Raw genomic sequence first — 23431 nt, forward strand, 5'->3', positions numbered from 1 at the left:
AAGCACCTAGTCGCCACATTCCGGCGCCTGTTCGGGGAGGCTGTTACGGGAATCGAACCGTGCTGCTGGCTTGCCTTGGTCTGCTTTCAAAGCCAGCGATTAGCCCTGTGAGCTAAACAGCCCCTGAGGAGTCTGCCATCAAGGATAACAAGCAGGCTCTGTGCTGCAGAGGACTGGAAACTCTGGAGCCTCGATGGGGGAGGTGACCCTGGGGCACCTCAACATGGAGATGCTATCCCTGGTCTGCACAGCGGTGAGGAAATAAAGACAAGACCGGAAAATCCATTGGGATGAAACAAAATCCCTCCACTGCATTGAGACGCCTGTGGTTGCAGCCTTTCATGTTGGCAAATCCTCATGTCAGTAAGGTGTGGAGCCTCTGGTTCCAATGTCCCTCCCCACTTCTCAACCTGCTGTAGGAAGGCAGCTTCTATTAAACTGACAGCCTCGGCATGTTGGAGGGTGGCAGCTTCGCTGTTGTTAAAATGCCGGTGAGGCCACAAAATTATCCCTGAGTCCTCGACTAGTAATTGCTCACTTCCATGATTCGACTAGCTGATCCCATTCCACACACCGGGTAAGTTCTTTGGCTGACGGAATGCTTTGTTTCCACTCGCCCGCACCCACTTCACCTCCAAGTTGACCTTCATAGGGCCTGGAAAATGTCAGGTCATTAAACTCCTGTTTCTCTCTCCACACTTGCTGCCTGACCTGCAAAGCATTTTCGGCACTTTCTGCCCAGTGCACAATGTTCTATCCTTCTTGGTGCAGAGCCCTCCAATTTGAGTTCTTCAGAACTGCAGTTAGGCAAAGAATTTAGCATAAGGAGGGGGGAAAGTATTTGAAACACCAGCTGAAACAGAATTTTGTACCACCTTCCATGGCTGGGAACTGTCAAGATTCTATAAGGATCACAGAACCTGCTCTAATTTGGGACAAATAATCTGCTTGGGACTTATTCTGAAATCACCAGGACAGGATGTGGTCAATGGCTGACAGCATCAAAGACACCCAGTGACATATCCTTGCTCGCAACACCACATGTGCCGTATCTATTATAACACCTAACACCACATGAATCACATCTCGCACCACATGTAACCTAAACCTTATTTATGGTACCCATCAAAGTGGATACCAACATGTGTGAAACACAATCCTCCAAGGTAACGGGAACCTTTCTGTGAATGTTGACAGAAGGATCTGTGGGATTTTTTTGTTGTTCAATGATTCTTTCAAAGCTACAGGCTCTGCATTTGAGAGATCATCTCATCCCAGTTTAGCTTTGTTAAAATGGCTGCTATGGTAGCACACCTGGCGGGCAGTATGGTAGCGCACATGGCTAGCATTGTGGCTTCACAGCACCAGGGTCCCAGGTTCGATTCCCCGCTGGGTCATGTCTGTGCGGAGTCTGCACGCTCTCCCCGTGTCTGCGTGGGTTTCCGCCGGGTGTTCTGGTTTCCTCCCACAGTCCAAAGACTGTTAGGTGGATTGGCCATGCTAAATTGCCCTTAGTGTCCAAAAAAGGTTCGGAGGGGTTATAGGGTTATGGGGATAGGGTGGAAGTAAGGGCTTAAGTGGCCTCCTTCTGCACTGTATGTTCTATGTATCTATGGTGTCTGTCTCCTGCTAAGCCATGAACACTGCCTTTGCAATTCAGATAGATGTGTAATCTGCTTTGCTGTTCCCAGAATATTTTGCTTCGAGTCGTCTCAGCCCAGCAGCAGCTTTTCATTTAGGAAGAAGGGTTTGCCTTTAAAGGCTTTGCTCCAAATGGACTCCTGCAAAGTTCCATTTGAAGTTCTATCTTTAACAGTGGCAGGAACTTCAATGCTAGGCACCTTAAAGTATCCTTACATCATTAGAAGAGTCCTTGTACATTGGTGGCATGTCTTGTGGAAGGAGAATACCAAATTTCCAATTCCGGAAAAGCCTATTTGTTCTCTGTGGTGGTATGATTAGCATAGCTGCCTGCCATTGGTGCAGAACACCGGCTTACCATTGGCCCTGGTCGGTCATGTGCCTCTCGACCGGTTGGTTGAGACCAGTCATGTGACGGCTCCCCGATTGGACGATGGGCTAAGTTAACCCCGCCTCCAGGGCGGGGTATAAATACCCAGTACTCCCGGCGGTCGTCATTCTACTGTAATCGACCGCAGGGCTTAACATCTAGTATATACTTTTGTTCAGCAACTCTTCTCGCGTTCAATTGATGGTACATCAATTTAATATACTAGAAATTTGAAGATGGAGCTCCGGATCAAGCCCGACTGCCTCCGCATCAGCCCGCAAACTCCGAACGCATCGGCAATCTTCAAGCATTGGCTGGCATGTTTCGATAGCTATCTGGCGACCGCAAGCAGCCCACCCCACCATGGCACAGAAACTTCATATTCTCCATTCCAGCGTGGGCATGGCGCCTACGCGATGATAGAGGAAGAAAAGGAATACGACGTGGCCATGGACAAGCTAAAAGGACAATTTCTTAAGCCGGTAAACCGAGTGTACGCCTGACATCTGCTGGCTACCAGACAACAGTTCCCCGTTGAGTCCTTAGATGATTTTTACCGGGCCCTCGCTGTCCTGGGGAGGAATTGCGCCTGCCTCCAAGTTTCAGCCACTGAGCACATGGAACTTTTAATCAGAGATGCTTACGTGGCTGGGATGCAGTCCGCCGCAATCCGCCAGCGGCTACTGGAAAAAGACGACCTCAGCCTAACTGAGGCACGGACTCTTTCCACCTCCCTGGAGGTCGCCGACTTAAACGCTCGCGCCTATGTCCCCAGCCGTGCTGCAGCGCCCTGGGCCTCCTGCACGCTTCCCCACCGCCGCTCCCGACCCCCTCAGGCCTGCGCCGCGGGACGCCCCGACAAGTCCGCGGGGCCCCGCTGCTATTTCTGTGGGCTTGCCAAACACCCCCGCCCGCGCTGCCCGGCCCGCTCCGCCCTTTGTAAGGGCTGCGGGAAGAAGGGCCATTTTTCGACGGTCTGCCAGGCCAAATCAGTCGCTGCTGTGCCACGCAGCGACCCGGGATCTCCTCCTCCAGGCCCTTCCGGGCCCTTCCAGCGCACCGCGTCAATCTTCCCCGGGCCACTGCGTCCGGCCTGCGCGCCTCTCTGCCCCCGCTCTCAGCCGCTCCGATCGGCCCGCCGGCACCGCTAACCTCACCCCCAGCAACTACTAGGGTCCTGCGGGCGCCGCCATCTTGGGCCCCGGACGCCACGTGCAGGTCCTGGGCGCCGCCATCTTGGGGCCCCGACCCCACGTGCGGGTCCTGGGCGCCACCATCTTGGGGCCCCGACTCCACGTGCGGGTCCTGGGCGCCGCCATCTTGGGGCCCCGGCTCCACGTGCGGGTCCTGGGCGCGCCATCCTGGACTGGTACACAAGGTCCTGCCAGTCCTCCCTACTCGGCCGACGACAACGACTATGGATCTTCTCCATGTCTCGCGGCCATTCAGTTCGACCAGTCACGTCCAAGCATGCTCGCCAAGACGACGACGCAAATCCACCTCAACGGGCACGAGATGGACTGCCCGCTGGACTCCGGGAGCACGGAAAGCTTCGTACACCCTGCCACGGTAAGACGCTGCACGTTCCCTGTCCATCCTGTAAAACACAAAATCTGGTTAGCCTTAGGTTCGCACTCCGTCCGCATCACCGGGTGCTGCATCGCGGACCTCACGGTCCAAGGGAAGGTTTTTAAAAATTATAAACTCCTTATCCTCCCCGATCTTTGCGCACCGGCACTCCTAGGAATGGACTTCCAGTGCAACCTGCAGAGTTTGACCTTCCAATTCGGCGGCCCTATACCCCCCCCCCCCCTCACTCTGCAGCCTCGCGTCCCTCAAAGTAGACCCCCCCTCCTTGTTTGCTAATCTCACCCCCGATTGCAAACCCGTCGCGACCTGGAGCAGACGGTACAGCGCCCAGGACCGGACCTTCATCAGGTCCGATGTCCGTAGGTTGCTGAAGGAAGGGGTCATCGAGGCCAGCAACAGTCCCTGGCGAGCCCAAGTGCTGGTGGTCCGGACTGGGGAGAAAAACCGGATGGTCATCGACTACAGTCAGACCATCAACCGGTTTACGCAACTGGACGCGTATCCTCTCCCCCGTATTTCCGCCATGGTAAACGAGATTGTGAAATACAAAGTCTTCTCCACGGTGGACCTCAAGTCCGCTTATCACCAGCTCCCCATCTGCGCGAGTGACCGCAAGTACACCGCGTTCGAGGCAGATGGGCGCCTCTACCACTTCCTCAGGGTTCCATTTGGTGTCACAAATGAGGTTTCGGTCTTCCAACGGGAGATGGACCGAATGGTCGACAAGTACGGATTACGGGCTACCTTCCCGTAACTCGATAATGTCACCATCTGCAGCCACAATCAGCAGGACCATGACACCAACCTCCGAAAATTCCTCCAAACCGCAAAACTCCTTAACCTAACTTACAATAAGGAAAGTGCGTGTTTAGCACCGACCGTCTAGCCATCCTCGGCTACGTAGTGCGTAACGGAGTGATAGGCCCCGACCCGAACGCATGCGCCCCCTGATGGAACTCCCTCTCCCCAATACTCTCAAATCCCTTAAACGCTGCCTGGGTTTCTTCGCTTACTACGCCCAATGGGTTCCCAATTACACCGACGAGGCCCGTCCCCTCATTCAGTCCACAACCTTCCCGCCGTCGTCAGAGGCCTGCCAGGCCTTTCGCCGCATCAAAGCTGACATCGCAAAGGCCACGATGTGTGCCATCGACGAGTCCCTCCCCTTCCAGGTCGAGAGCGACGCATCAGAAGTAGCTCTGGCAGCCACCCTGAACCAAGCGGGCAGACCCGTGGCCTTCTTCTCCAGAACCCTCCAGGCTTCCGAACTCCGCCACTCCTCAGTGGAAAAGGAAGCTCAGGCCATAGTCGAAGCTGTGCGACATTGGAGGCACTATTTGGCCGGCAGGAAGTTTACCCTCCTCACAGACCAACGGTCAGTAGCCTTCATGTTCGATAATGCACAGAGGGGCAAGATTAAGAACGACAAGATCTTGCGGTGGCGGATAGAGTTGTCCACGTACAACTACGATATCTTGTATCGTCCTGGGAAGCTCAATGACCCTCCTGATGCCCTGTCCCGCGGTACCTGCGCCAGCGCGCAGATAGACTGCCTCCGCTCCCTCCACGCGGACCTCTGCCATCCAGGGGTGACCCGTTTCTATCATTTCATAAAGACCCGCAACCTGCCCTACTCCATCGAGGAAGTCAGGACAGTAACCGTGACTGCCACATCTGCGCAGAGTGCAAACCGCACTTCTACCGCCCCGAGCGCGCGCATCTGATCAAAGCATCCCACCCCTTCGAACGTCTCAGCATAGACTTCAAGGGGCCCCTTCCCTCTAGCAACCGCAACATTTACTTCCTGACGGTGATCGATGAATACTCCCGCTTCCCCTTCGCCATTCCCTGCCCCGACATGACCACTTCGACCGTCATTAAGGCCCTCCTCTCCATCTTCTCCCTGTTCGGCTACCCCGCATACATACATAGCGATCGGGGGTCCTCTTTTATGAGCGACGAACTGCGTCAATTCCTGCTCAGCAGGGACATTGCCTCTAGCAGGACGACCAGCTATAACCCCCGGGGTAAAGGACAGGTCGAGCGGGAGAATGGTACCAGCTGTAAGACCATCCTACTGGCCCTCCGGTCCAGAGATCTCCCTATTTCCCGATGGCAAGAGGTTATCCCCGATGCCCTACATTCAATCCGCTCCCTCCTCTGTACAACAACTAATCAAACACCTCATGAACGTCTTCTGGTTTTCCCCAGGAAGTCGTCCTCCGGATCCCCTCTCCCGACGTGGCTGGCCGCCCCCGGAACCATCTTGCTCCGGAAGCATGTGCGGGTGCACAAGTCCGACCCGTTGGTGGAACAAGTTCAGTTACTCCATGCTAACCCGCAGTATGCGTACGTGGAGTACCCCGACGGTCGGCAGGACACGGTCTCCCTCTGGGACCTGGCACCCGCCGGCGTGCGGCCTTACCCCCCCCCCTTCACCACAGACCCCCACCCCCGCCCCTTTTCCCCCAGCGCCCCACCCAGGCCACCCCTTCCCCATCCATGGCGTCTCCACCAGCAGCCCGGGGTACGGGGACAGTTCAAGGACCACCGCTCCCGGAGTCCAGGACATCAGCTGAACCACCACCATCGGCTGAACCTACGTCACCAACTCCCCTGCGGCGGTCTGCCAGGATGTCACGGGCAACGAAAAGGCTGATCGAGCCCGTTTAACGTCAACACAACCATGGACCTTGTATGGACACTATGTACTGTTGCTAAATGTCTGGGCCAGTGGGAAGCCAAAGATACATTTTTTTTCCCTCCTTACTACTCATACCACCAGTTCTCTTACCTTCCCCCCCCCCCCCCCCCCCCCCCCCGTCCCGGCTTCTTTCTCCGCAAGGGGTGAATGTGGTGGTATGAGTAGCATAGCTGCCTGCCATCGGTGCAGAACACCGGCTTACTATTGGCCCTGGTCGGTCATGTGCCTCTCGACCAGTTGGTTGAGACCAGTCATGTGGCGGCTCCCCAATTGGTCGAGAGGCTGAGTTAGGAGGCAGGGTATAAATACCCAGTACTCCCGACGGTCGTCCTTCTACTGTAATCGACTGCAGGGCTTAACATCTAGTATATTAAAGCCATACTTTTGTTCAGCAACTCGTCTCGCGTTCAGTTGATGGTACGTCATTCTCCGAGGAGTTGTGTGTGGAAAATAAGATGCACCAGGAGCACATTGTTCAAATGCAAACTGTCTCATCAGCCTGTGGAATTAATTTGTACCTAAGTAGATGATCCTGATGTTTATATTTCATCTTCAGGAACCTATGTTCTTTACTGCTTGCATGATTCTGTTCATAGGAACATAGAAAATAGGAGCAGGAGGAGGCCATTCAGTTTTCAACCCTGCTCTTCCATTCATTATGATCATGGATAATCATCCAAATCAATAGCCTAAACCCGTCCCCCCCCCCCCCCCCCCCCCCCCCCCCATATCCTTTGATCCCCTTCGCCCTCAGTGCTATATCTAACTGCTTCTTGAAAACATGCAATGTTTTGGCCTCAACTACTTCCTGTGCTAATGAATTCCACAAGCCGACCACACACTTGTGAAGAAATTTCTCCGCATCACTGCCCTAAATGGTCTATCCCATATCCTCCGACTGTGACCCCTGGTTCTGGACACCCATCATCGAGAACATTCTTCCTGTATCTACCCTGTCTAGTCCTGTTAGAATTTTATAGGTTTCTAATAGATTCCCCCTCATTCTTCTGAACTCCAGCGAATACAATCCTAGTTGAATTAATCTCTCTTCGTATGTCTGTCCCACCATCCCAGGAATCGGTCTGGGTAAACCTTCGCTGCACACTAGAGCAAAAACATCCTTCCTCAGATAAGGAAACTAAAACTACGCACAAAATTCCTCATCAAAACCCTATATAATTGCAGCAAGTATACCATTTGCCTTCTTTACTGCCTGCTGCACCTGCATACTGATGTTCAGTGACTGCTGTAAGATGGCATCCAGGTCTCATTACACATTTCTCCCTCCTAATTTATGGCCATTCAGATAATAGTCTGCCACCTTGTTTTTGCCACCAAAGTGAATAAATTTGTATTTCTCCAAATTATACTGTACCTACCATTCATTTGCCCACTCGCTCAACTTGTCCAAATCACACTGAATGATCCCTGCATCCTCCTCACAGTTCACCCTCCCACCCAGCTTGTTGTCATCTGGTCAATTTGGAGATAATACATTTCTTGATTAGTATGGGGATCAGGGGTTGTGGGGAGAAGGCAGAAGAATGAGGATTGACGATAAGCTATTATTATTATTATTATCCATCTCAATACACTACCCCAATCCCATGTGCTTTAATATTACATGCAGGGCTTTGTCAAAAGCCTTCTGAAAGTCCAAATATATCACATCCATTGGCTCCCCCTCGTCAACTCTACTAGTTACACCCTCGAAGAATTTCAGTAGATTTGTCAGAGTATGATTTCCCTTCATAAATCCATGCTGAGTCTGCCCAATCCTACCACTATTTTCTAAGTGCTCTGCTGTAAAATATTTGATAATGGATTCTAGAATGTTCTCCATTATTGGTCTATAATTCCCTGTTTTCTCTCTACCTCCCTTTTTAAATAATGGAGTTACATAAGCTGCCCTCCAATCGGCAGGAACTGTTCCAGAGTCTATTAAATCTTGGAAGATGACCACCAATACACCCACTATTTCTGGAGCCACTTAAGTACTCTGGGACGTAGATTATCAGGCCCTGGAGATTATCAAGCCTTCAATCCACCAATTCTCCCAACATCATTTCTGTACTAATATTGATCTCTTCCAGTTCCTCCCTCTCACTAAATCCTGCATTCCCCAATGTTTCTGGTATCTGATTTGTGTGCTCATTTGTGAAGACAGAACCAAAGGCTGCAATTCTCCGGAACGATTTCTAAGTGTGGTAGCGAGCCTGATGCTGAGCCTCTGGTATAGGATTACCCGGAGCTGATGGAGAAGTTAGGGTGCATAGAGAGATGTCAGAGACACTTCAGCAGGTCCATAGCCGATTGGTACAGGCTCACGAGATGTCGGCAATGCGTGGCACCGAGGCCGGTGACCGTAGTGGAGAGCCTGGTGCATGACGGCACCATTAGTGATGGTGTCCGAAGACGTCGTGTAGTCAGTGACGGCCATTGCTGAGGCCCTCGGCAGACTGTCCGCCTCACTGGGGGATGTGACCCAGTACCAGGCTGACCTTATGCTGCGGGACATGTTCAAGCAGGACAAGGCGCTGCGAACTTTGTCCTGGTCGCAGGTTGGTATTGCCAAGGCACTGGAGAGCATGTCCCAGTCACTGAGGAACATTGCCAGTGCCAGATGATGCAGGGGCAGCCGGGGTTCGAACCAGTTGCCCTCCATCCCAAGGTGAACCCCCAGGGCCTTATGGGCACAAAACATGAGACGACTGCTCTGGGTGCTAACCTGGACCTGGCACATGGAGTGGGGATAGTGGGCACCAGCTCCCTCCGAGTTTCACCGCTCTGATGAGGCCGCGTCTGTTGGCATACGGGACAAGATGGCACAGCTGTCGACAAGTGCGGCGAGGTACTCTGGCAGAAGAGGACGCCCACCAAGGCCATCGAAGGCCACGGACAAGGTTAGCAGCTTGTTGCCTCCACCTCCAATGTGCATCCTGGGGAGATATCTAGATATCGTGGTGGAGCTAGGAGGGCCAAACACATCGAGGATCACGGTGGGTGGGGAGGGTGGAGTAGGGGACTGACACATGTGACACATTAAACAACCTTGAGCACAATGAGTGTGACGCATCATGTTGCCGCTTTCTTCTGAACCCGTAGCCCATCTCTCCAGGCATGCGCCCCCGCCCAAATCCCTGGCACACAGTGTACAGGTGATGGGTGTGAGCGAGCACTCAGCAGAAAGGCAGGGGTCAGACTGGCATAGATGAGGAGTACTGGCGCTCAGCTCACAGAAGGTTATCATCAACCCTCCCCCCAACCTCGACAGTGACCTGCTGACTGTGCAGACACAGTCCTGGCACCCGAGAGTGATGTGACACCGGCGCTGGGAGATGGGGGTGAGCAAGGTGTCAACGACGGACCAGGCCACATCCTATGTGAAGCAGGTGAATATGAATGCCTCCCCGGCCCTCGAGGCATGGGGAGAAGGCAGGAGAATGAGGATGAGAAAATATCATCCGTGTTTGAATGGCGGAGCAGTTTTGATGGGCCAAGTGGCCTAATTCTGCTTCTATGTCTTATGGTCATACCGAACCTTTGTTGCTGCCGCTTGTCCTGCAGCCACCAGCTGGCCCTCTGGTTCCTCGCTGGGATCGTCCTCCAGCCCCTACTGGTCTGACGCTGCCTCATCACCCTCCTCCTCGGAGGTGGCCACATGTCCCTCGTCCCCAACCTCCAGCTCGTCGCCCCGCTTCTCTGCCAGGTTGTAGAGATCACAGCAGACCAACCGCAAAGCGGGCGCCTCTCCGGGCGGTGGACTGCAGGGCACCACCAGAGCAGTCAAAGCATCGGCATTGCATTTTGAGCAGTCTAATGCACCACTGAATGACAGCCTGGGTGGCCACATGGACCTCGTTGTATCTGGTCTCTGCTTTGGCCCCATACTGGGGTCATTAGCCAGGTCCTCAGCGGGTGCCCCTTATTCCCCAAGAGCCAACTGCCATCCAGGGGTGGTCCTCGATGCCGGGGATGACCGACAGCCCCAGGATGTAGCTGTCGTGGACACTCTGGGGAAGCGTGCACAACGTGCATGATCTTCGTGTGGTGGTCGCACACGAACTGTATGTTCAGGGAGTGGAACCCCTTCCTGTTGATATAGAGCACTCCCACATGGCCCGGTGAGCACAAGAAGACATGCGTGCAGTCTGTCAGCCCATGGACCTTGGGCATCCCGACGATGGAGAATCCTGCTGCCCGGACATCCTATTGGGCTTGGTCCATGTCACAGTTGATATAGTTTTCTGCCAGGCAAATAGGTCATCCGTTACCTGTCAGATGCAAAATGCCACACAGGTCCCTGCTCAAGCCCTAGAATGATCCCGAGGCGTAAAAGTTCAGGGCTGCAGTGACCTTGACAGCCAGTGGGAGTTGGTGTCCTCCTCCTCCATGTGGTGTCAAGTCCGTGAGAACATGGCACAGGTGCCGCACCGTCTCCTTGTTGAGGCAGAGCCTCCTATGGCATGTGCTATCCGGCATCTGTTCAAATGACTAGTGACGCCTGTACATCCTGGGCCGTTGCAGGCCTCCCCCTCCTGGTTCTCTGCTGGCCTGATTGGCGGCCAGGTCCTCAAGGTATGGGTTGGGTCCCTGCTCATGGTCTGCCGTCACGAGCATCTGCAGATGCTGCTGCTGCCGTGTCTCCGGTGTCTGGCTGTTCAGCCTAGCAACTGCACCACTAGGAGTAAGTTCTGCGGGGTCCAAAGTACCATCCATAGCGTTCAATATCTGTAAGACATTGTGCGAAGGTGTTTGACTGACAAACAGCGGTGGCTCCCACTCCGGACCCTCCATTGCCCAATTGATCCCCCCACCCGGAACACACACCTGGCAGCAGCGGGCTCCCCTCACCGGATCCCAAACCCTATACCCTGGACACCTGCTCATAATATCACCTGGACTTGGCGCTGGTCCCCTTCCCGTTGCACTCACCTCACCTCCAGCCGTGGATAAGTTCCTGGAGCTGTGTCCCTGGTTGTTTGGATGTTGACTGCTGCGTGTCTGCGTCACTGGCCTAATGGGATGCTAGGCTATCACCCCTACATCAACAGGAACGGTCTGGTTGCATCACAAACTTTTTGGCGCCTGGCGCGGTTCTCATTTTTGGCGCCTCTCGCTATTTACTGACTTGTTTCGCTCGACCGATGTTTTTTTCTTTTTCAAGATTTTTCAAATTAAGGGGCAATTTAGCGTGGCCAATCCATCTACCCTGCACATCTTTGGGTTGTGGGGATGAGACCCATGCAGACATGGGGATAATGTGCAAACTCTATACGGACAGTGATCCGGGGCCGGCATTGCATCCCTTATAACTATTACATTCCCACACTTTTTAACTACTCCCCTGTGCAGCAGAACCAACTGTGGTGCAACAAATTTGGCTATTGATGCTTTCCTTGGAAAGGTCATTCCCTTCAACAGTATCCAAAGCAGTATGTCTTTTGCGGGTGAATGGCCGCAGGAGATGCCTCCATTGCTTGCCTAACTTTCTTGCTCTGCCTGGTGGTCACCCCTTCCCTTCCTGCCTGCTTGAAGTCTGAGCCTGCAGTGAGACACTCTCTGCATCGCAGATGTTCCACAGTGTCCCCAGTCGCCGCTCCAGCACCAATACCCAGGCTTCCAGGAACTGTAGCTGGAGACACTTCCTGCACGCACATTGGTTCGGGGCACTGGAAATATTCCCGGCCTCCCACGGGGAGCAAGAGGAGCAAACCAAGGCTATGAGCTCTTGTTCAAGATTGACTGGCAAGTGGGATGAATTAGAAAGCTCTCAAGTCAGCATGGGCCAAATAGTGCCATGGAATCGCTGAAGGCAGCTATCATTTCATTTCATTTCATTGGTATATTCACAATGCCTTCAGGTAAATATTCCCTTCTGTTAATTGTCCGAAATTGATATTCGGCGCACAGTTTCATTGAAAATGACGATGTTATGTATCACCCTAATTTAAACATATGCCTTTCTAAATGACCTGCTGTGCACAAAATGTTAGCTTAAATATTGATTATATCCAAGAGTCTAATAAAAAATAAGGAATACTTTTTTTTAGTTCCTAATGAAGTGTATAGAATTTTAAACCAGAGGTTCCTGCCTCCCACTGTGTTTTAAACAGTCTAAAGATTTATATTAAATATCACGGAACGTGAGTATCAATACTAATTGTTATCAGTTTCTCATTGCTGTTGAATATGTTGTGTTGGAGATGAACCTTGTTGAACCACTATGGTCAGTGTTGGAATGGTATTGCTACAATTCCTTTAGTTACGGAGGGACAGGATTTTGACCCAGTAATAATCAATGTTCATATGTTTATCCGTAATCTTTTGTTTTAAAAGAAAGAATGCTTAATATCGTGTTAATTAGCAGCCTTGAGTATTTGCACTCTCCCTCCAAATAATGGCTTTCCTGCTGTCGAACCCTGTGAATATTGAAATATGAAACTGCAGTGAGTGGAAAAAGTTTCCAGCTGTCACAGTAAATGATGAAAGGAAATGTGCGATTAGAATCGGACCAAATGTACTTTAACAAGGGTTCTGACAAAGGTCACTGAAACGTGAAATGTTTCCATCATATAAATGTATTTATCTTTGTTCATAAAATTTATCCACAATTTTTTTAAAATGTTTTATTTGTTCATGGGACGAGGGTGTCACAGGCTGTGCTAGCATTATTTGCCCATCCCCAACTGCCCTTGAGGAGCAGTTAAGAGTCAACCACATTGCTGTGGGTCTGGAGTCGCATGTAGACCAGACCAGGTAAGGACGGCAGATTTCCTTCCCTAAAGGACATTAGTGAACCAGATAGGTTTTTACAACAATCGACTATGGTTTCATGGTCAACATTAGATTTTTAAGGGCGGTACGTGACACAGTGGTTAGCACTGCTGCCTATGGCTCTGAGGACCGGGTTCAAATCCCGGCCCTGGGTCACTCTACGTGTGAAGTTTGCACATTCTCCCCATGTCTGTGTGGGATTCGCCCCCACAACCCAAAGATGTGCGGGTTAGGTGGATTGGCCACGCTAATTTCTCCTCAATTGGGAAAAAAAATAATTGGGTACTCTAAATTTATATAAAAAAAATTAGACTTTTAATTCCAGATTTTTATTGAATTCAAATTCCACTATCTGCGGTGATGGGATTTGAACCTGGGTCCCTAGAGCATTACTCTGGGTCTCTGGTTTACGAGTCCAGTGACAATAACTAGAGCATTACTCTGGGTTTCTGGTTTACGAGTCCAGTGACAATAACACTGCGCCACCGCCTCCCCCAAATGCTGACACTAACAGGGTGGGTGAAATGTTCATGTTCTGCTGTTTCCTAATGTGTGTTTTTTTTTTCTCGAAGAAATGTTGTTTCCTGTTATTTCACCAACTTAATTGTATAAACCAATCACCCAAGGTACAGGTGATACATTTGGGACGAGTAGTGATGGTTCCTGCTTTTGCCCCATTTTGGAAGCATTTAACTTTTCCCTCTCTTTTGGCTCCTTGTTTCCGTTAAATCGTTGACTTATTGTAGGTACGTTCTGACATCAGTAGTGGGGCAAATGCTGGAGTCAATTATTAATGATTAAATAACTGAGCCTTTGGAAAGCAGGGACAGGATCTGTCCCAAGTCAGCAAGGATCCATTAAAGGGAAATCATGCTTGTCAAATCTTCTTGAATTTTTTGAGGATGTGACCAGTAGAGTAGACAAGGGTGAACTAGTGGATGTTGTGTATCTGGACTTTCAGAAGGCATTTGACAAAGTCTCACACAAGAGATTAGTGAGCAAAATTAAAGCTCATGATATTGGGGGTAATGTATTTACGTGGATAGAGAATTGGTTGGCAGACAGAGAATGGGAATAAACGGGTCGTTTTCAGAGTGGCAGGCAGTGACTAGTGGGCACCGCAGGATTCAATGCTGGGACCCCAGCTGTTCACAATATACATTAATGATTTGGACTAAGGAATTGCATGCAATATCTCCAAATTTGCAGACAGCACTAAGCTGGGTGGCAGTGCGTGCCGTGGGGAGGATGCTAAGAGGCTGCAGGGTGACTTGGACAGGCTGGCTGAGCGGGCAAATACTTGGCAAATGCAATATAATGTGGGTAAATGTGAGGTTATCCACTTTGGTGGCAAAAACAGGAAGGCAGATTATTATCTGAATGGTGGCAGTTTAGGAAAAGAGGAACTGCAACGAGACGTGGGTGCCATGGTGGAACAGTCGTTGAAGGTTGGCATGCAGGTACAGCAGGCGGTGGGGAAAGCTAATGGCATGGTGGCCTTCATAGCAAGAGGATTTAAGTATAGGAGTAAGGCTGTCTTGCTGCAGTTATACAGGACCTTGGTGAGGTCACATAGAACATAGAACGATACAGCGCAGTACAGGCCCTTCGGCCCTCGATGTTGCACCGACATGGGAAGTCAAAAACTAAAGGCCATCTAACCTACACTATGCCATTATCATCCATATGCTTATCCAATAAACTTTTAAATGCCCTCAATGTTGGCGAGGTCAGGCTTCCGGTGGCAGTGATGCAGCAATAAGCCACACATGTGGGAGCTCCCGTTTTAAAGAGATTTTTTGGCTCTTTTGAGAGCCCAAAACGGAAATTTTTCGACGTCTCCCGGTGGGGGAAGGTGTGCTGAACGACTTTCCCTGCAGTCCATGCCTCGAACTCGGAGTGGAAAGGTGGAAAAAACAGCAGCAGCTCCTCAGAAAAAACGGGGGAAGGGATCCAAGATGGCCACCGACAGAGCTCCAGAGGAGTGGAGACTCTGGGCCCAGAAACAACAAACTTATCTCCTGCGCTGCTTTAAAGAATTCAAGGACGAAGTACTGAGCTCTCTGCAGGAAACAAACAGAAGGCTGACAGAGATTCAGTCCACCCAGGGTGCTGCCATCAAGAAGTTGCAGACGCAGGCCATTGAACGAGAGGAGGAGGCCGTGGTCCTTGTGAGTAAGGTGGAGGGGCACGAAGCACTCCACAAGAAGTGGCAGGAACGCTTCGAGGAGCTGGATCACCGCATGAGGCGGAAAAACCTGCGGATCTTGGGCCTTGCGGAGGGGCTGGAGGGATCGGACCTGACAGCCTATGTGGCTGTAATGCTGGGTTCGCTAGTGGGGGCCGGGTCTCTCCATCTGCCCCTGGAGCTGGAGGGAGCACACAGAGTACTGGCCAGGAGGCCTAAGGAGAATGAACCCCCGCGTGCGGGGCTGGTGAGGTTCCACCGGTTCAGTGATCGGGACTGCGTGCTGCGCTGGGCCAAGAAGGTGAAGAGCAGCAATTGGGAGAATGGGGTAGTGCGGATCTACCAGGACTGGAGTGCGGAGGTGGCTAAGCGGTGGTCCGGATTTAATCGGACGAAAGAGGTGCTTTATAGAAAAAAGATAAAGTTCGGAATGTTGCAGCCCGCGCGCCTGTGGGTAACTTATTCGGACCGGCACCATTATTTCGATTCCCCGGAGGAGGCGTGGGCCTTCGTGCGGACGGAGAAACTGGACTTGAACTAGGGGTTGGGGGTTGCGAGGTCGGCTGTAAGATATTAGTGCTGGATTTGGCTGTTGCTGTGTTCTCTTTTTCTTCTGTGTTTTTTTTCTTGTTTTAGTACTTTTGCAATTTTGATATGGTTATTTACGGGGGGGGTTGTTCTGCTATGTTTTTGTTTTTGTGCTTGGGGCATTGTTTGGGCTGTGTATCTTGCGGGGAGAGTCGGGGGGGTATGTTGTCTTCTATGTCGGAATGGGGGTATGGAGGGGGGCTGATATTTGGGAGCTGCGTCAGAAGGGTGTGGTGGGGCAGGGCGAAAGCGCGGGCTTTCCTCTGGTTTCCCGCGCTGGGGGGCGGAGATGGTGACGGGGGAGGTGGGGCCTTAACTGGTTCTTCCCCGCGCTGGAGCGGTGCCAGGAGGAGGGATAGATTGGGGGATGATCCCACTTCGGGAGGGGTCGGGCTATTGGCGGGAGTTTCCGGGGTCAGCAGAAGTTAGCTGACCCACGGAAGTACAATGGAGGACGGTTCGCGGCTGGGAGGGTTCCTAGCCTGGGGTGGAAGGGAGGGGGGGAAAGGGGAATACCGGGTTGCTGCTGGTAGGGTCAAGAAGGAGCTGGTGGGGGGTGGGGGGACAGAGGTGAGGGGTTGTCGCTATGGGGACGGGGTCGAGCAGGGGATGCTGGCCTGGGGCGGGCAGTCGACGGGCTATGGCTAGTCGACGGGGGAGGGGGGCGGGACGCCCTCTGATCCGGTTGGTCACCTGGAATGTGAGAGGGTTGAATGGGCCGGTGAAGCGGTCAAGGGTACCGGCTCACCTGAAGGGGCTAAAGGCGGATGTGGCAATGCTTCAGGAGACCCACCTGAGGGTGGCGGACCAGGTCCGCCTGAGGAAGGGATGGGTGGGGCAGGTTTTCCACTCTGGGTTGGATGTGAGGAACCGGGGAGTGGCGATTCTGGTGGGGAAAAATGTGTTGTTTGAGGCATCGGAGGTGGTGGCGGATAAGGGGGGTAGGTATGTGATGGTTAGGGGCAGGCTACAAGGAGAGAAGGTGGTACTGGCTAGTGTGTATGCCCCAAATTGGGACGATGCGGGCTTTATGAAGCGTATGTTGGGACGTATCCCGGATCTGGAGGCGGGAGGTCTGATCATAGGGGGGGACTTTAATACGGTGTTGGATCCTTCACTGGATCGGTCCAGCTCTAGGACGGGTAGGAGGCCGGCGGCGGCCAAGGTACTGAGAGGGTTTATGGATCAGATGGGTGGAGTGGATCCATGGAGGTTTGTGAGGCCGAGGGCACGTGAGTACTCTTTCTTCTCCCACGTACATAGGGTCTACTCTCGGATAGATTTCTTCGTGGTGAGTAGGGGACTGATTCCGAGAGTGGAGGAGGCCGAGTATTCGGCCATTGCAATCTCTGACCACGCTCCGCATTGGATAGAGTTGGAAATGGGGGAGGTGCGAGACCAACGTCCATTGTGGCGGTTGGATGTGGGGTTGTTGGCGGAGGAGGAGGTGTGTAGGAGGGTCCGGGCAAGTATTGAGGGGTACCTTGAGGTGAATGATACGGGGGAGGTTTAGGTGGGGATGGTCTGGGAAGCCCTGAAGGCAGTAATTCATGGGGAGCTGATATCCATCCGGGCACACAGGGAGAGGAGCGAGAGGAGTGAGAGGGATAGACTGGTGGGAAAGATGCTGGAGGTGGACAGGAGGTATGCAGAGGCACCAGAGGAGGGACTGTTGGGGGAGAGGCGCAGCCTGCAGGCTAAATTTGATTTGCTGACCACTAGAAAGGCTGAGGCACAGTGGAGGAAGGCACAAGGGGCAGTGTACGAACATGGTGAAAAGGCGAGTAGGATGCTGGCTCATCAGCTCCGTAAGCAGGATGCGGCTAAGGAGATTGCTGGAGTGAGAGACAAGAGTGGGAATGTGGTGCGGAAGGGGGTAGAGGTGAATGAGGTCTTCAAGGACTTTTACGGGGAACTGTACCAGTCGGAGCCAACGGGGGAGAGGAGGGGAATGGAGAGGTTCCTTGACAGGCTTTCTTTCCCGAAGGTGCAGGAGGAGAAGGTGGAGGGGCTGGGTGCGCCGATTGAGCTGGAGGAGCTAGTTAAGGGGATCGGGCAGATGCAGTCAGGGAAGGCACCGGGGCCGGATGGGTTCCCGGTGGAATTTTATAAAAAGTTCGTGGACCTAGTGGGCCCCTTGCTGGTGCGGACACTCAACGAAGCGTGGGAAGGGGGGACTTTGCCCCCGACGATGTCACGGGGCGCTGATCTCGTTAATTTTAAAGAAGGACAAGGACCCCCAGCAGTGTGGGTCATACAGGCCCATATCTCTCCTCAACGTGGATGCTAAGGTGCTGGCAAAAATCCTGGCCACCAGGATAGAGGACTGTGTGCCAGGGGTTGTGCATGAGGACCAGACAGGTTTTGTGAAGGGAAGGCAGCTGAACACGAATGTGCGGAGGTTGCTGAATGTCATTATGATGCCGGCGATTGAGGGGGAGGCAGAGATAGTGGTGGCGCTGGATGCGGAGAAGGCCTTCGATAGAGTGGAGTGGGGGTACCTATGGGAGGTGTTGGGGAGGTTTGGATTTGGTGAAGGGTTCATTAGATGGGTAAGACTGCTATATGAGGCCCCGATGGCGTGCGTGGCCACGAATAGGAGGAGGTCGGAGTACTTCCGGCTTTACCGAGGGACCAGGCAGGGTTGCCCCTTGTCCCTCTTGTTGTTTGCACTGGCAATCGAGCCGCTGGCGATGGCATTGAGAGATTCAGAGAGGTGGAGAGGCTTGGTGCGAGGTGGAGAGGAACATAGGGTGTCGTTGTATGCCGACGACCTGTTACTGTATGTGGCGGACCCGGTGGGAGGGATGCCGGGAGTGATGGAGTTACTAGCCGAGTTTGGGACCTTCTCAGGTTATAAATTAAGCTTAGGCAAGAGCGAGGTGTTTGTGGTGCATCCTGGAGATCAGGAGGAAGGAATTGGTAGGCTCCCGCTTAGGCGGGCAGGGGAGAGCTTTAGGTACCTGGGGGTGCAAGTGGCCAGGGACTGGGGGACTCTCCACAAGCATAACTTTACCAGGCTGGTAGATCAGATGGAGGAGGAGTTCAGGAGGTGGGACATGCTGCCATTGTCGTTGGCGGGGAGGGTGCAGTCCGTCAAAATGACAGTGCTTCCGAGGTTCTTGTTCCTTTTTCAGTGCCTGCCCATATTTATCCCCAGGGCCTTCTTTAGGAGAGTGACCGGCAGTATTCTGAGCTTTGTGTGGGCACATGGGACTCCGAGAGTGAGGAGGGTATTCCTGGAGCGAGGAAGGGATAGAGGCGGGCTGGCGCTGCCCAACCTTCTGGGGTACTATTGGGCAGCCAATGTGTCAATGGTGCGTAAATGGGTGATGGAGGGGGGAGGGGCGGCGTGGAAAAGAATGGAGATGGCGTCATGTAGAGGTACAAGCCTGGGTGCCATGGTAACGGCACCGTTGCCGCTCTCCCCCAAGAGGGTTACCACGAGCCCGGTGGTGGCGGCGACCCTAAGAATCTGGGGACAGTGGAGACGGCATCGGGGGGAAACAGGGGGCTCGATGGAGGCTCCACTGGGTGGCAACCATCGGTTCATCCCGGGGAACATGGATGGGGGATTCAGGGGATGGCAAAGGGCGGGCATCAGCAAATTGAGGGACCTGTTTATTGGCGGGAGGTTTGCGGGCCTGGGGGAACTGGAAGATAAATTTGGCCTTCCCCAGGGGAACATGTTCAGATACCTGCAGGTAAAGGCGTTTGCTAGGCGACAGGTAGAGGGATTCCCTTTGCTGCCCTCGCAGGGGACGATGGACAGAGTGCTTTCGGGGGTGTGGGTAGGAGAGGGGAAGGTGTCTGACATCTATAAGGTAATGCAGGAGGTGGAGGAGTCGTCAGTGGAGGAGCTGAAGGCTAAATGGGAGGAGGAACTCGGGGAGCAGATAGAGGACGGGACTTGGGCGGAGGCCTTGGAGAGAGTCAACTCCTCCTCCTCATGTGCGAGGCTTAGTCTCATCCAATTTAAGGTGCTGCACCGGGCCCATATGTCCGGGACTAGGATGAGTAGGTTCTTCGGGGGTGAGGACAGGTGCACCAGATGTTCGGGGAGTCCTGCGAACCACGCCCATATGTTCTGGGCATGCCCAGCACTGGAAGAATTCTGGAAGGGGGTGGCGGGGACGGTGTCGAGGGTGGTTGGATCCAGGGTCAAACCAGGGTGGGGACTCGCGATTTTTGGGGTTGGGGTGGAGCCGGGAGTGCAGGAGGCGAAAGAGGCCGGTGTCCTGGCCTTTGCGTCCCTAGTAGCCCGTCGAAGGATTCTGTTACAATGGAAGGATGCAAGGCCCCCAAGCGTGGAGACCTGGATCAGTGACATGGCGGGATTTATAAAATTGGAAAAGGTCAAATTTGCCCTGAGAGGATCAATACAAGGGTTCTATAAACGATGGCAGCCTTTTCTGGACTTCCTGGCTCAGAGATAGGTAACTGGGTCAATAGCAGCAGCAACCCGGGGGGGGTGCATTATTGTAGTGTTTATTCTGTAACTTTATAGTGTGTTAATTTGCGTTGTTGTTAAAATGCTGGGTTGTTCATGGGGATGGGGCGAATGTATATGATTGTTAATATTATTGTTATTTTCGGTATTTTACTAAGGTGCGTTATTGTTGTATAAAATCAAAATTTCTCAATAAAAATTATTTTTTAAAAAAAATGTTGGCGAGGTCACTACTGTTGCAGGTAGGGCATTCCACGGCCTCACCACTCTGCGTAAAAAACCTACCTCTGACGTCTGTCCTATATCTATTACCCCTCAATTTAAGGCTATGTCCCCTTGTGCTAGCCACCTCCATCCGTGGGAGAAGGCTCTCACTGTCCACCCTATCTAACCCTCTGATCATTTTGTATGCCTCTATTAAGTCACCTCTTAACCTTCTTCTCTCAATACATATTGAGTAGTGTGCGCAGTTTTGGTCTCCGAGTTTGAGGAAGGACGTTCTTGCTATTGAGGGTGTCCAGCGATGGTTCACCAGATTAATTCCCGGGATGGCAGGACTGACATATGACGAAAGACTAGATTGACTGGGCTTGTACTCACTGGAGTTTAGAAGAATGAGAGAGGATCTCATAGAAACATATAAAATCCTGATGGGACTGGACAGGTTAGATGTGGGAAGAATGTTCTCAATGTTGGGAACGTCCAGAATTAGGGGTCACAGCCTAAGAATAAGCGGTACGCCGTTCAGGACCGAGATGAGGAAGAACTCCTTCTCTGAGAGTTGTGAACTTGTGGAATTCTCTACCTCAGAAAGCTGTTGGGCCAGTTCATTGGATATATTCAAGAGGGAGCTGGACGTGGCGTTTGTGGCTAAAGGTATCAAGGGGTATTGAGAGAAAGTGGGAGTGGGATATTGAATTTGCATGATCAGCCGTGATATATTGAATGGTGGTGCAGGATCGAAGGGCCGAATGGCCTACTCCTGCACCTACTTTCTATGTTTCTGCCAGTAAAGCCTGAGGTTTTGTACAGTGACTTCAGTCAATGCCATGGTTGAGGATGATAGTCCAATTTCTTGTGGAAAATTGCAGACCAAAATCTCATTCTATCTCTCCACAGATTCGAAGGTCAAAAAGAGTCAGTTGTTTACCTCTTTAGCAAATGTATCTGGCATAACTTGCTTTTCTTCGTGGGTCAAGCCCAGACGTGATTGTCTGGAGGTTTTTTGAGCAGGCGGGTCGATTGCAGCTGAGCTTCATAGTGTCTTCACTGGGCATACACATGCTTGATATACACCAGAGCTTGTTGGACCTCATCAGATTTTATTATTTTCTTTTGCCCTGTGCCCAAGGGCTCTGAGCCACTGTGACATCCCTACCACCATGTTACCTGGGAACAGATTGGGTACAATCGAAGCCATAGGGAAACCATGCTGCTGTATTTTGTGATTATATGCTGCTCATGTGCATCTGTTCTATTGCTGTTATGGAGTACTTTAGTTCCTTTTAGTAAATGTTTTCATGTTGGAAGCTCCTTTAATCCTCATGATGCTCAAATAAACTAACCTTTTCTTTTGTGGATTAGGCAATACACGAAGATGAGGATGAGAACATTGACATAGGGACCACAATAGTACAAATCCTTCTGGGTCCTCAGTTTGAGCACCTGTATTCCAAAATTCTTCATCTGGTCATGGCAGATGGAGCATATCAAGAAGGCAAGTTTCTTTTCCCATTTTATGAAGTGCACTTGGGAATTATAATGTACAAACACTTAAATGTATTTATATTTCATTCCTTTACCTGTTGTTCAGGCAAACTTTATTCCGACTTAATTCTCTCCCCAGTAACTCCATAGAATCCCGACAGTGCAGAAGGAGGCCATTCGAGTCTGCATCAATTCTCCAAAAGTGCATCTACCTAGGCCCATTCCTCCACCCTATCCTAGTAACCTTGCGCATTGATCATGACCAATCCAGCTAACCTGCACGTCTTTGGACTGTGGGAGGAAACCGGAGCTCCCGGAGGAAACCCACGCAAACACAGGGAGAACGTGCAGACTCCGCACAGACACTGACCCAAGCTGGGAATCGAACCTCGGACCCTGCTTCTGTGAGGCAGTAGTGTTAACCACTGAAGGTCCCCATCTTCAACCCTCCATAAAATTGAGGCCATCGCAAATTCTGCGGCCGTGTCCTTACTCTCAACAAGTGGCAATTACTTACCCACCCCTGTGCTTCTACTTTGGCTCCTAATCTTAATTTTCGTTCTTTCAGTTTGCTCTATGGCCTTTTCCCCCTCCTACATCTATAATCTCCTCCATCCCCATAACCCTCTGAGATCTGCACTCCTCTAATTTTAGCCTCATGGCATCATAGATTTTCATAATTCCTGCATTGATCTTGCCTTCAACTCCTTGAACGAAGGTCTAGAGTTCCCTCCTTTTTAAAAAAAAAAAAAAATTTTTTATTGAGATTTTCAAAAACATATCAAAAACAGAAAATAACAACAAGAAAACAATATTAACAACAACAAAAAGAAAACCACACTAACCCCCAAAACCAACCTCCCCCCCCCCCCCCCCACCCCCCAGTAACTACAAAAAGGAGTAATAGATAAACACCCGGCATATTCAATAAACACATATACACATTTCTCCCTTTCCCCGCAACAACCCCCCCCACCCGGGTTGCTGCTGCTGCCGGCCTGTTTTCCTACCGTTCTGCGAGGAAGTCCAGGAAAGGCTGCCACCGCCTAAAGAACCCCTGTACTGATCCCCTCAGGGCAAATTTCACCCTCTCCAATTTAATGAACCCCGCCATATCATTGATCCAGGCCTCCACGCCAGGGGCCTCGCATCCTTCCATTGAAGCAAGATCCTCCGCCGGGATACTAGGGACGCAAAGGCCAGAACACCGGCCTCTTTCGCCTCCTGCACTCCCGGCTCCACTGCAACCCCAAAAATTGTGAGTCCCCAGCCTGGCTTGACCCTGGATCCTACCACCCTCGACACCGTCCTTACTAACCCCTTCCAAAACTCCCCCAGCGCTGGGCATGCCCAGAACATATGGCCGTGGTTCGCTGGGCTCCCCGAGCACCTAGCACACCTGTCATCACCCCCGAA

General features: G+C 52.0%; 1 protein-coding gene across 9 annotated transcripts in view; it reads left to right on the forward strand.

Annotated features, from left to right (window-relative positions):
• nek1 (NIMA-related kinase 1) overlaps nt 1–23431 on the forward strand; it is a 211131-nt gene that overhangs the window by 181195 nt on the left and 6505 nt on the right. For all 9 annotated transcript variants that reach the window (XM_038805820.1, XM_038805815.1, XM_038805821.1 and 6 more), the window contains one exon: nt 21893–22025. In XM_038805820.1, coding sequence (XP_038661748.1) covers nt 21893–22025 — 133 coding nt within the window. The remainder of the gene's footprint in view (nt 1–21892; nt 22026–23431) is intronic.

Source organism: Scyliorhinus canicula, chromosome 8, assembly GCF_902713615.1.
Source record: "Scyliorhinus canicula chromosome 8, sScyCan1.1, whole genome shotgun sequence".
Taxonomy (NCBI): Eukaryota; Metazoa; Chordata; class Chondrichthyes; order Carcharhiniformes; family Scyliorhinidae; genus Scyliorhinus; species Scyliorhinus canicula.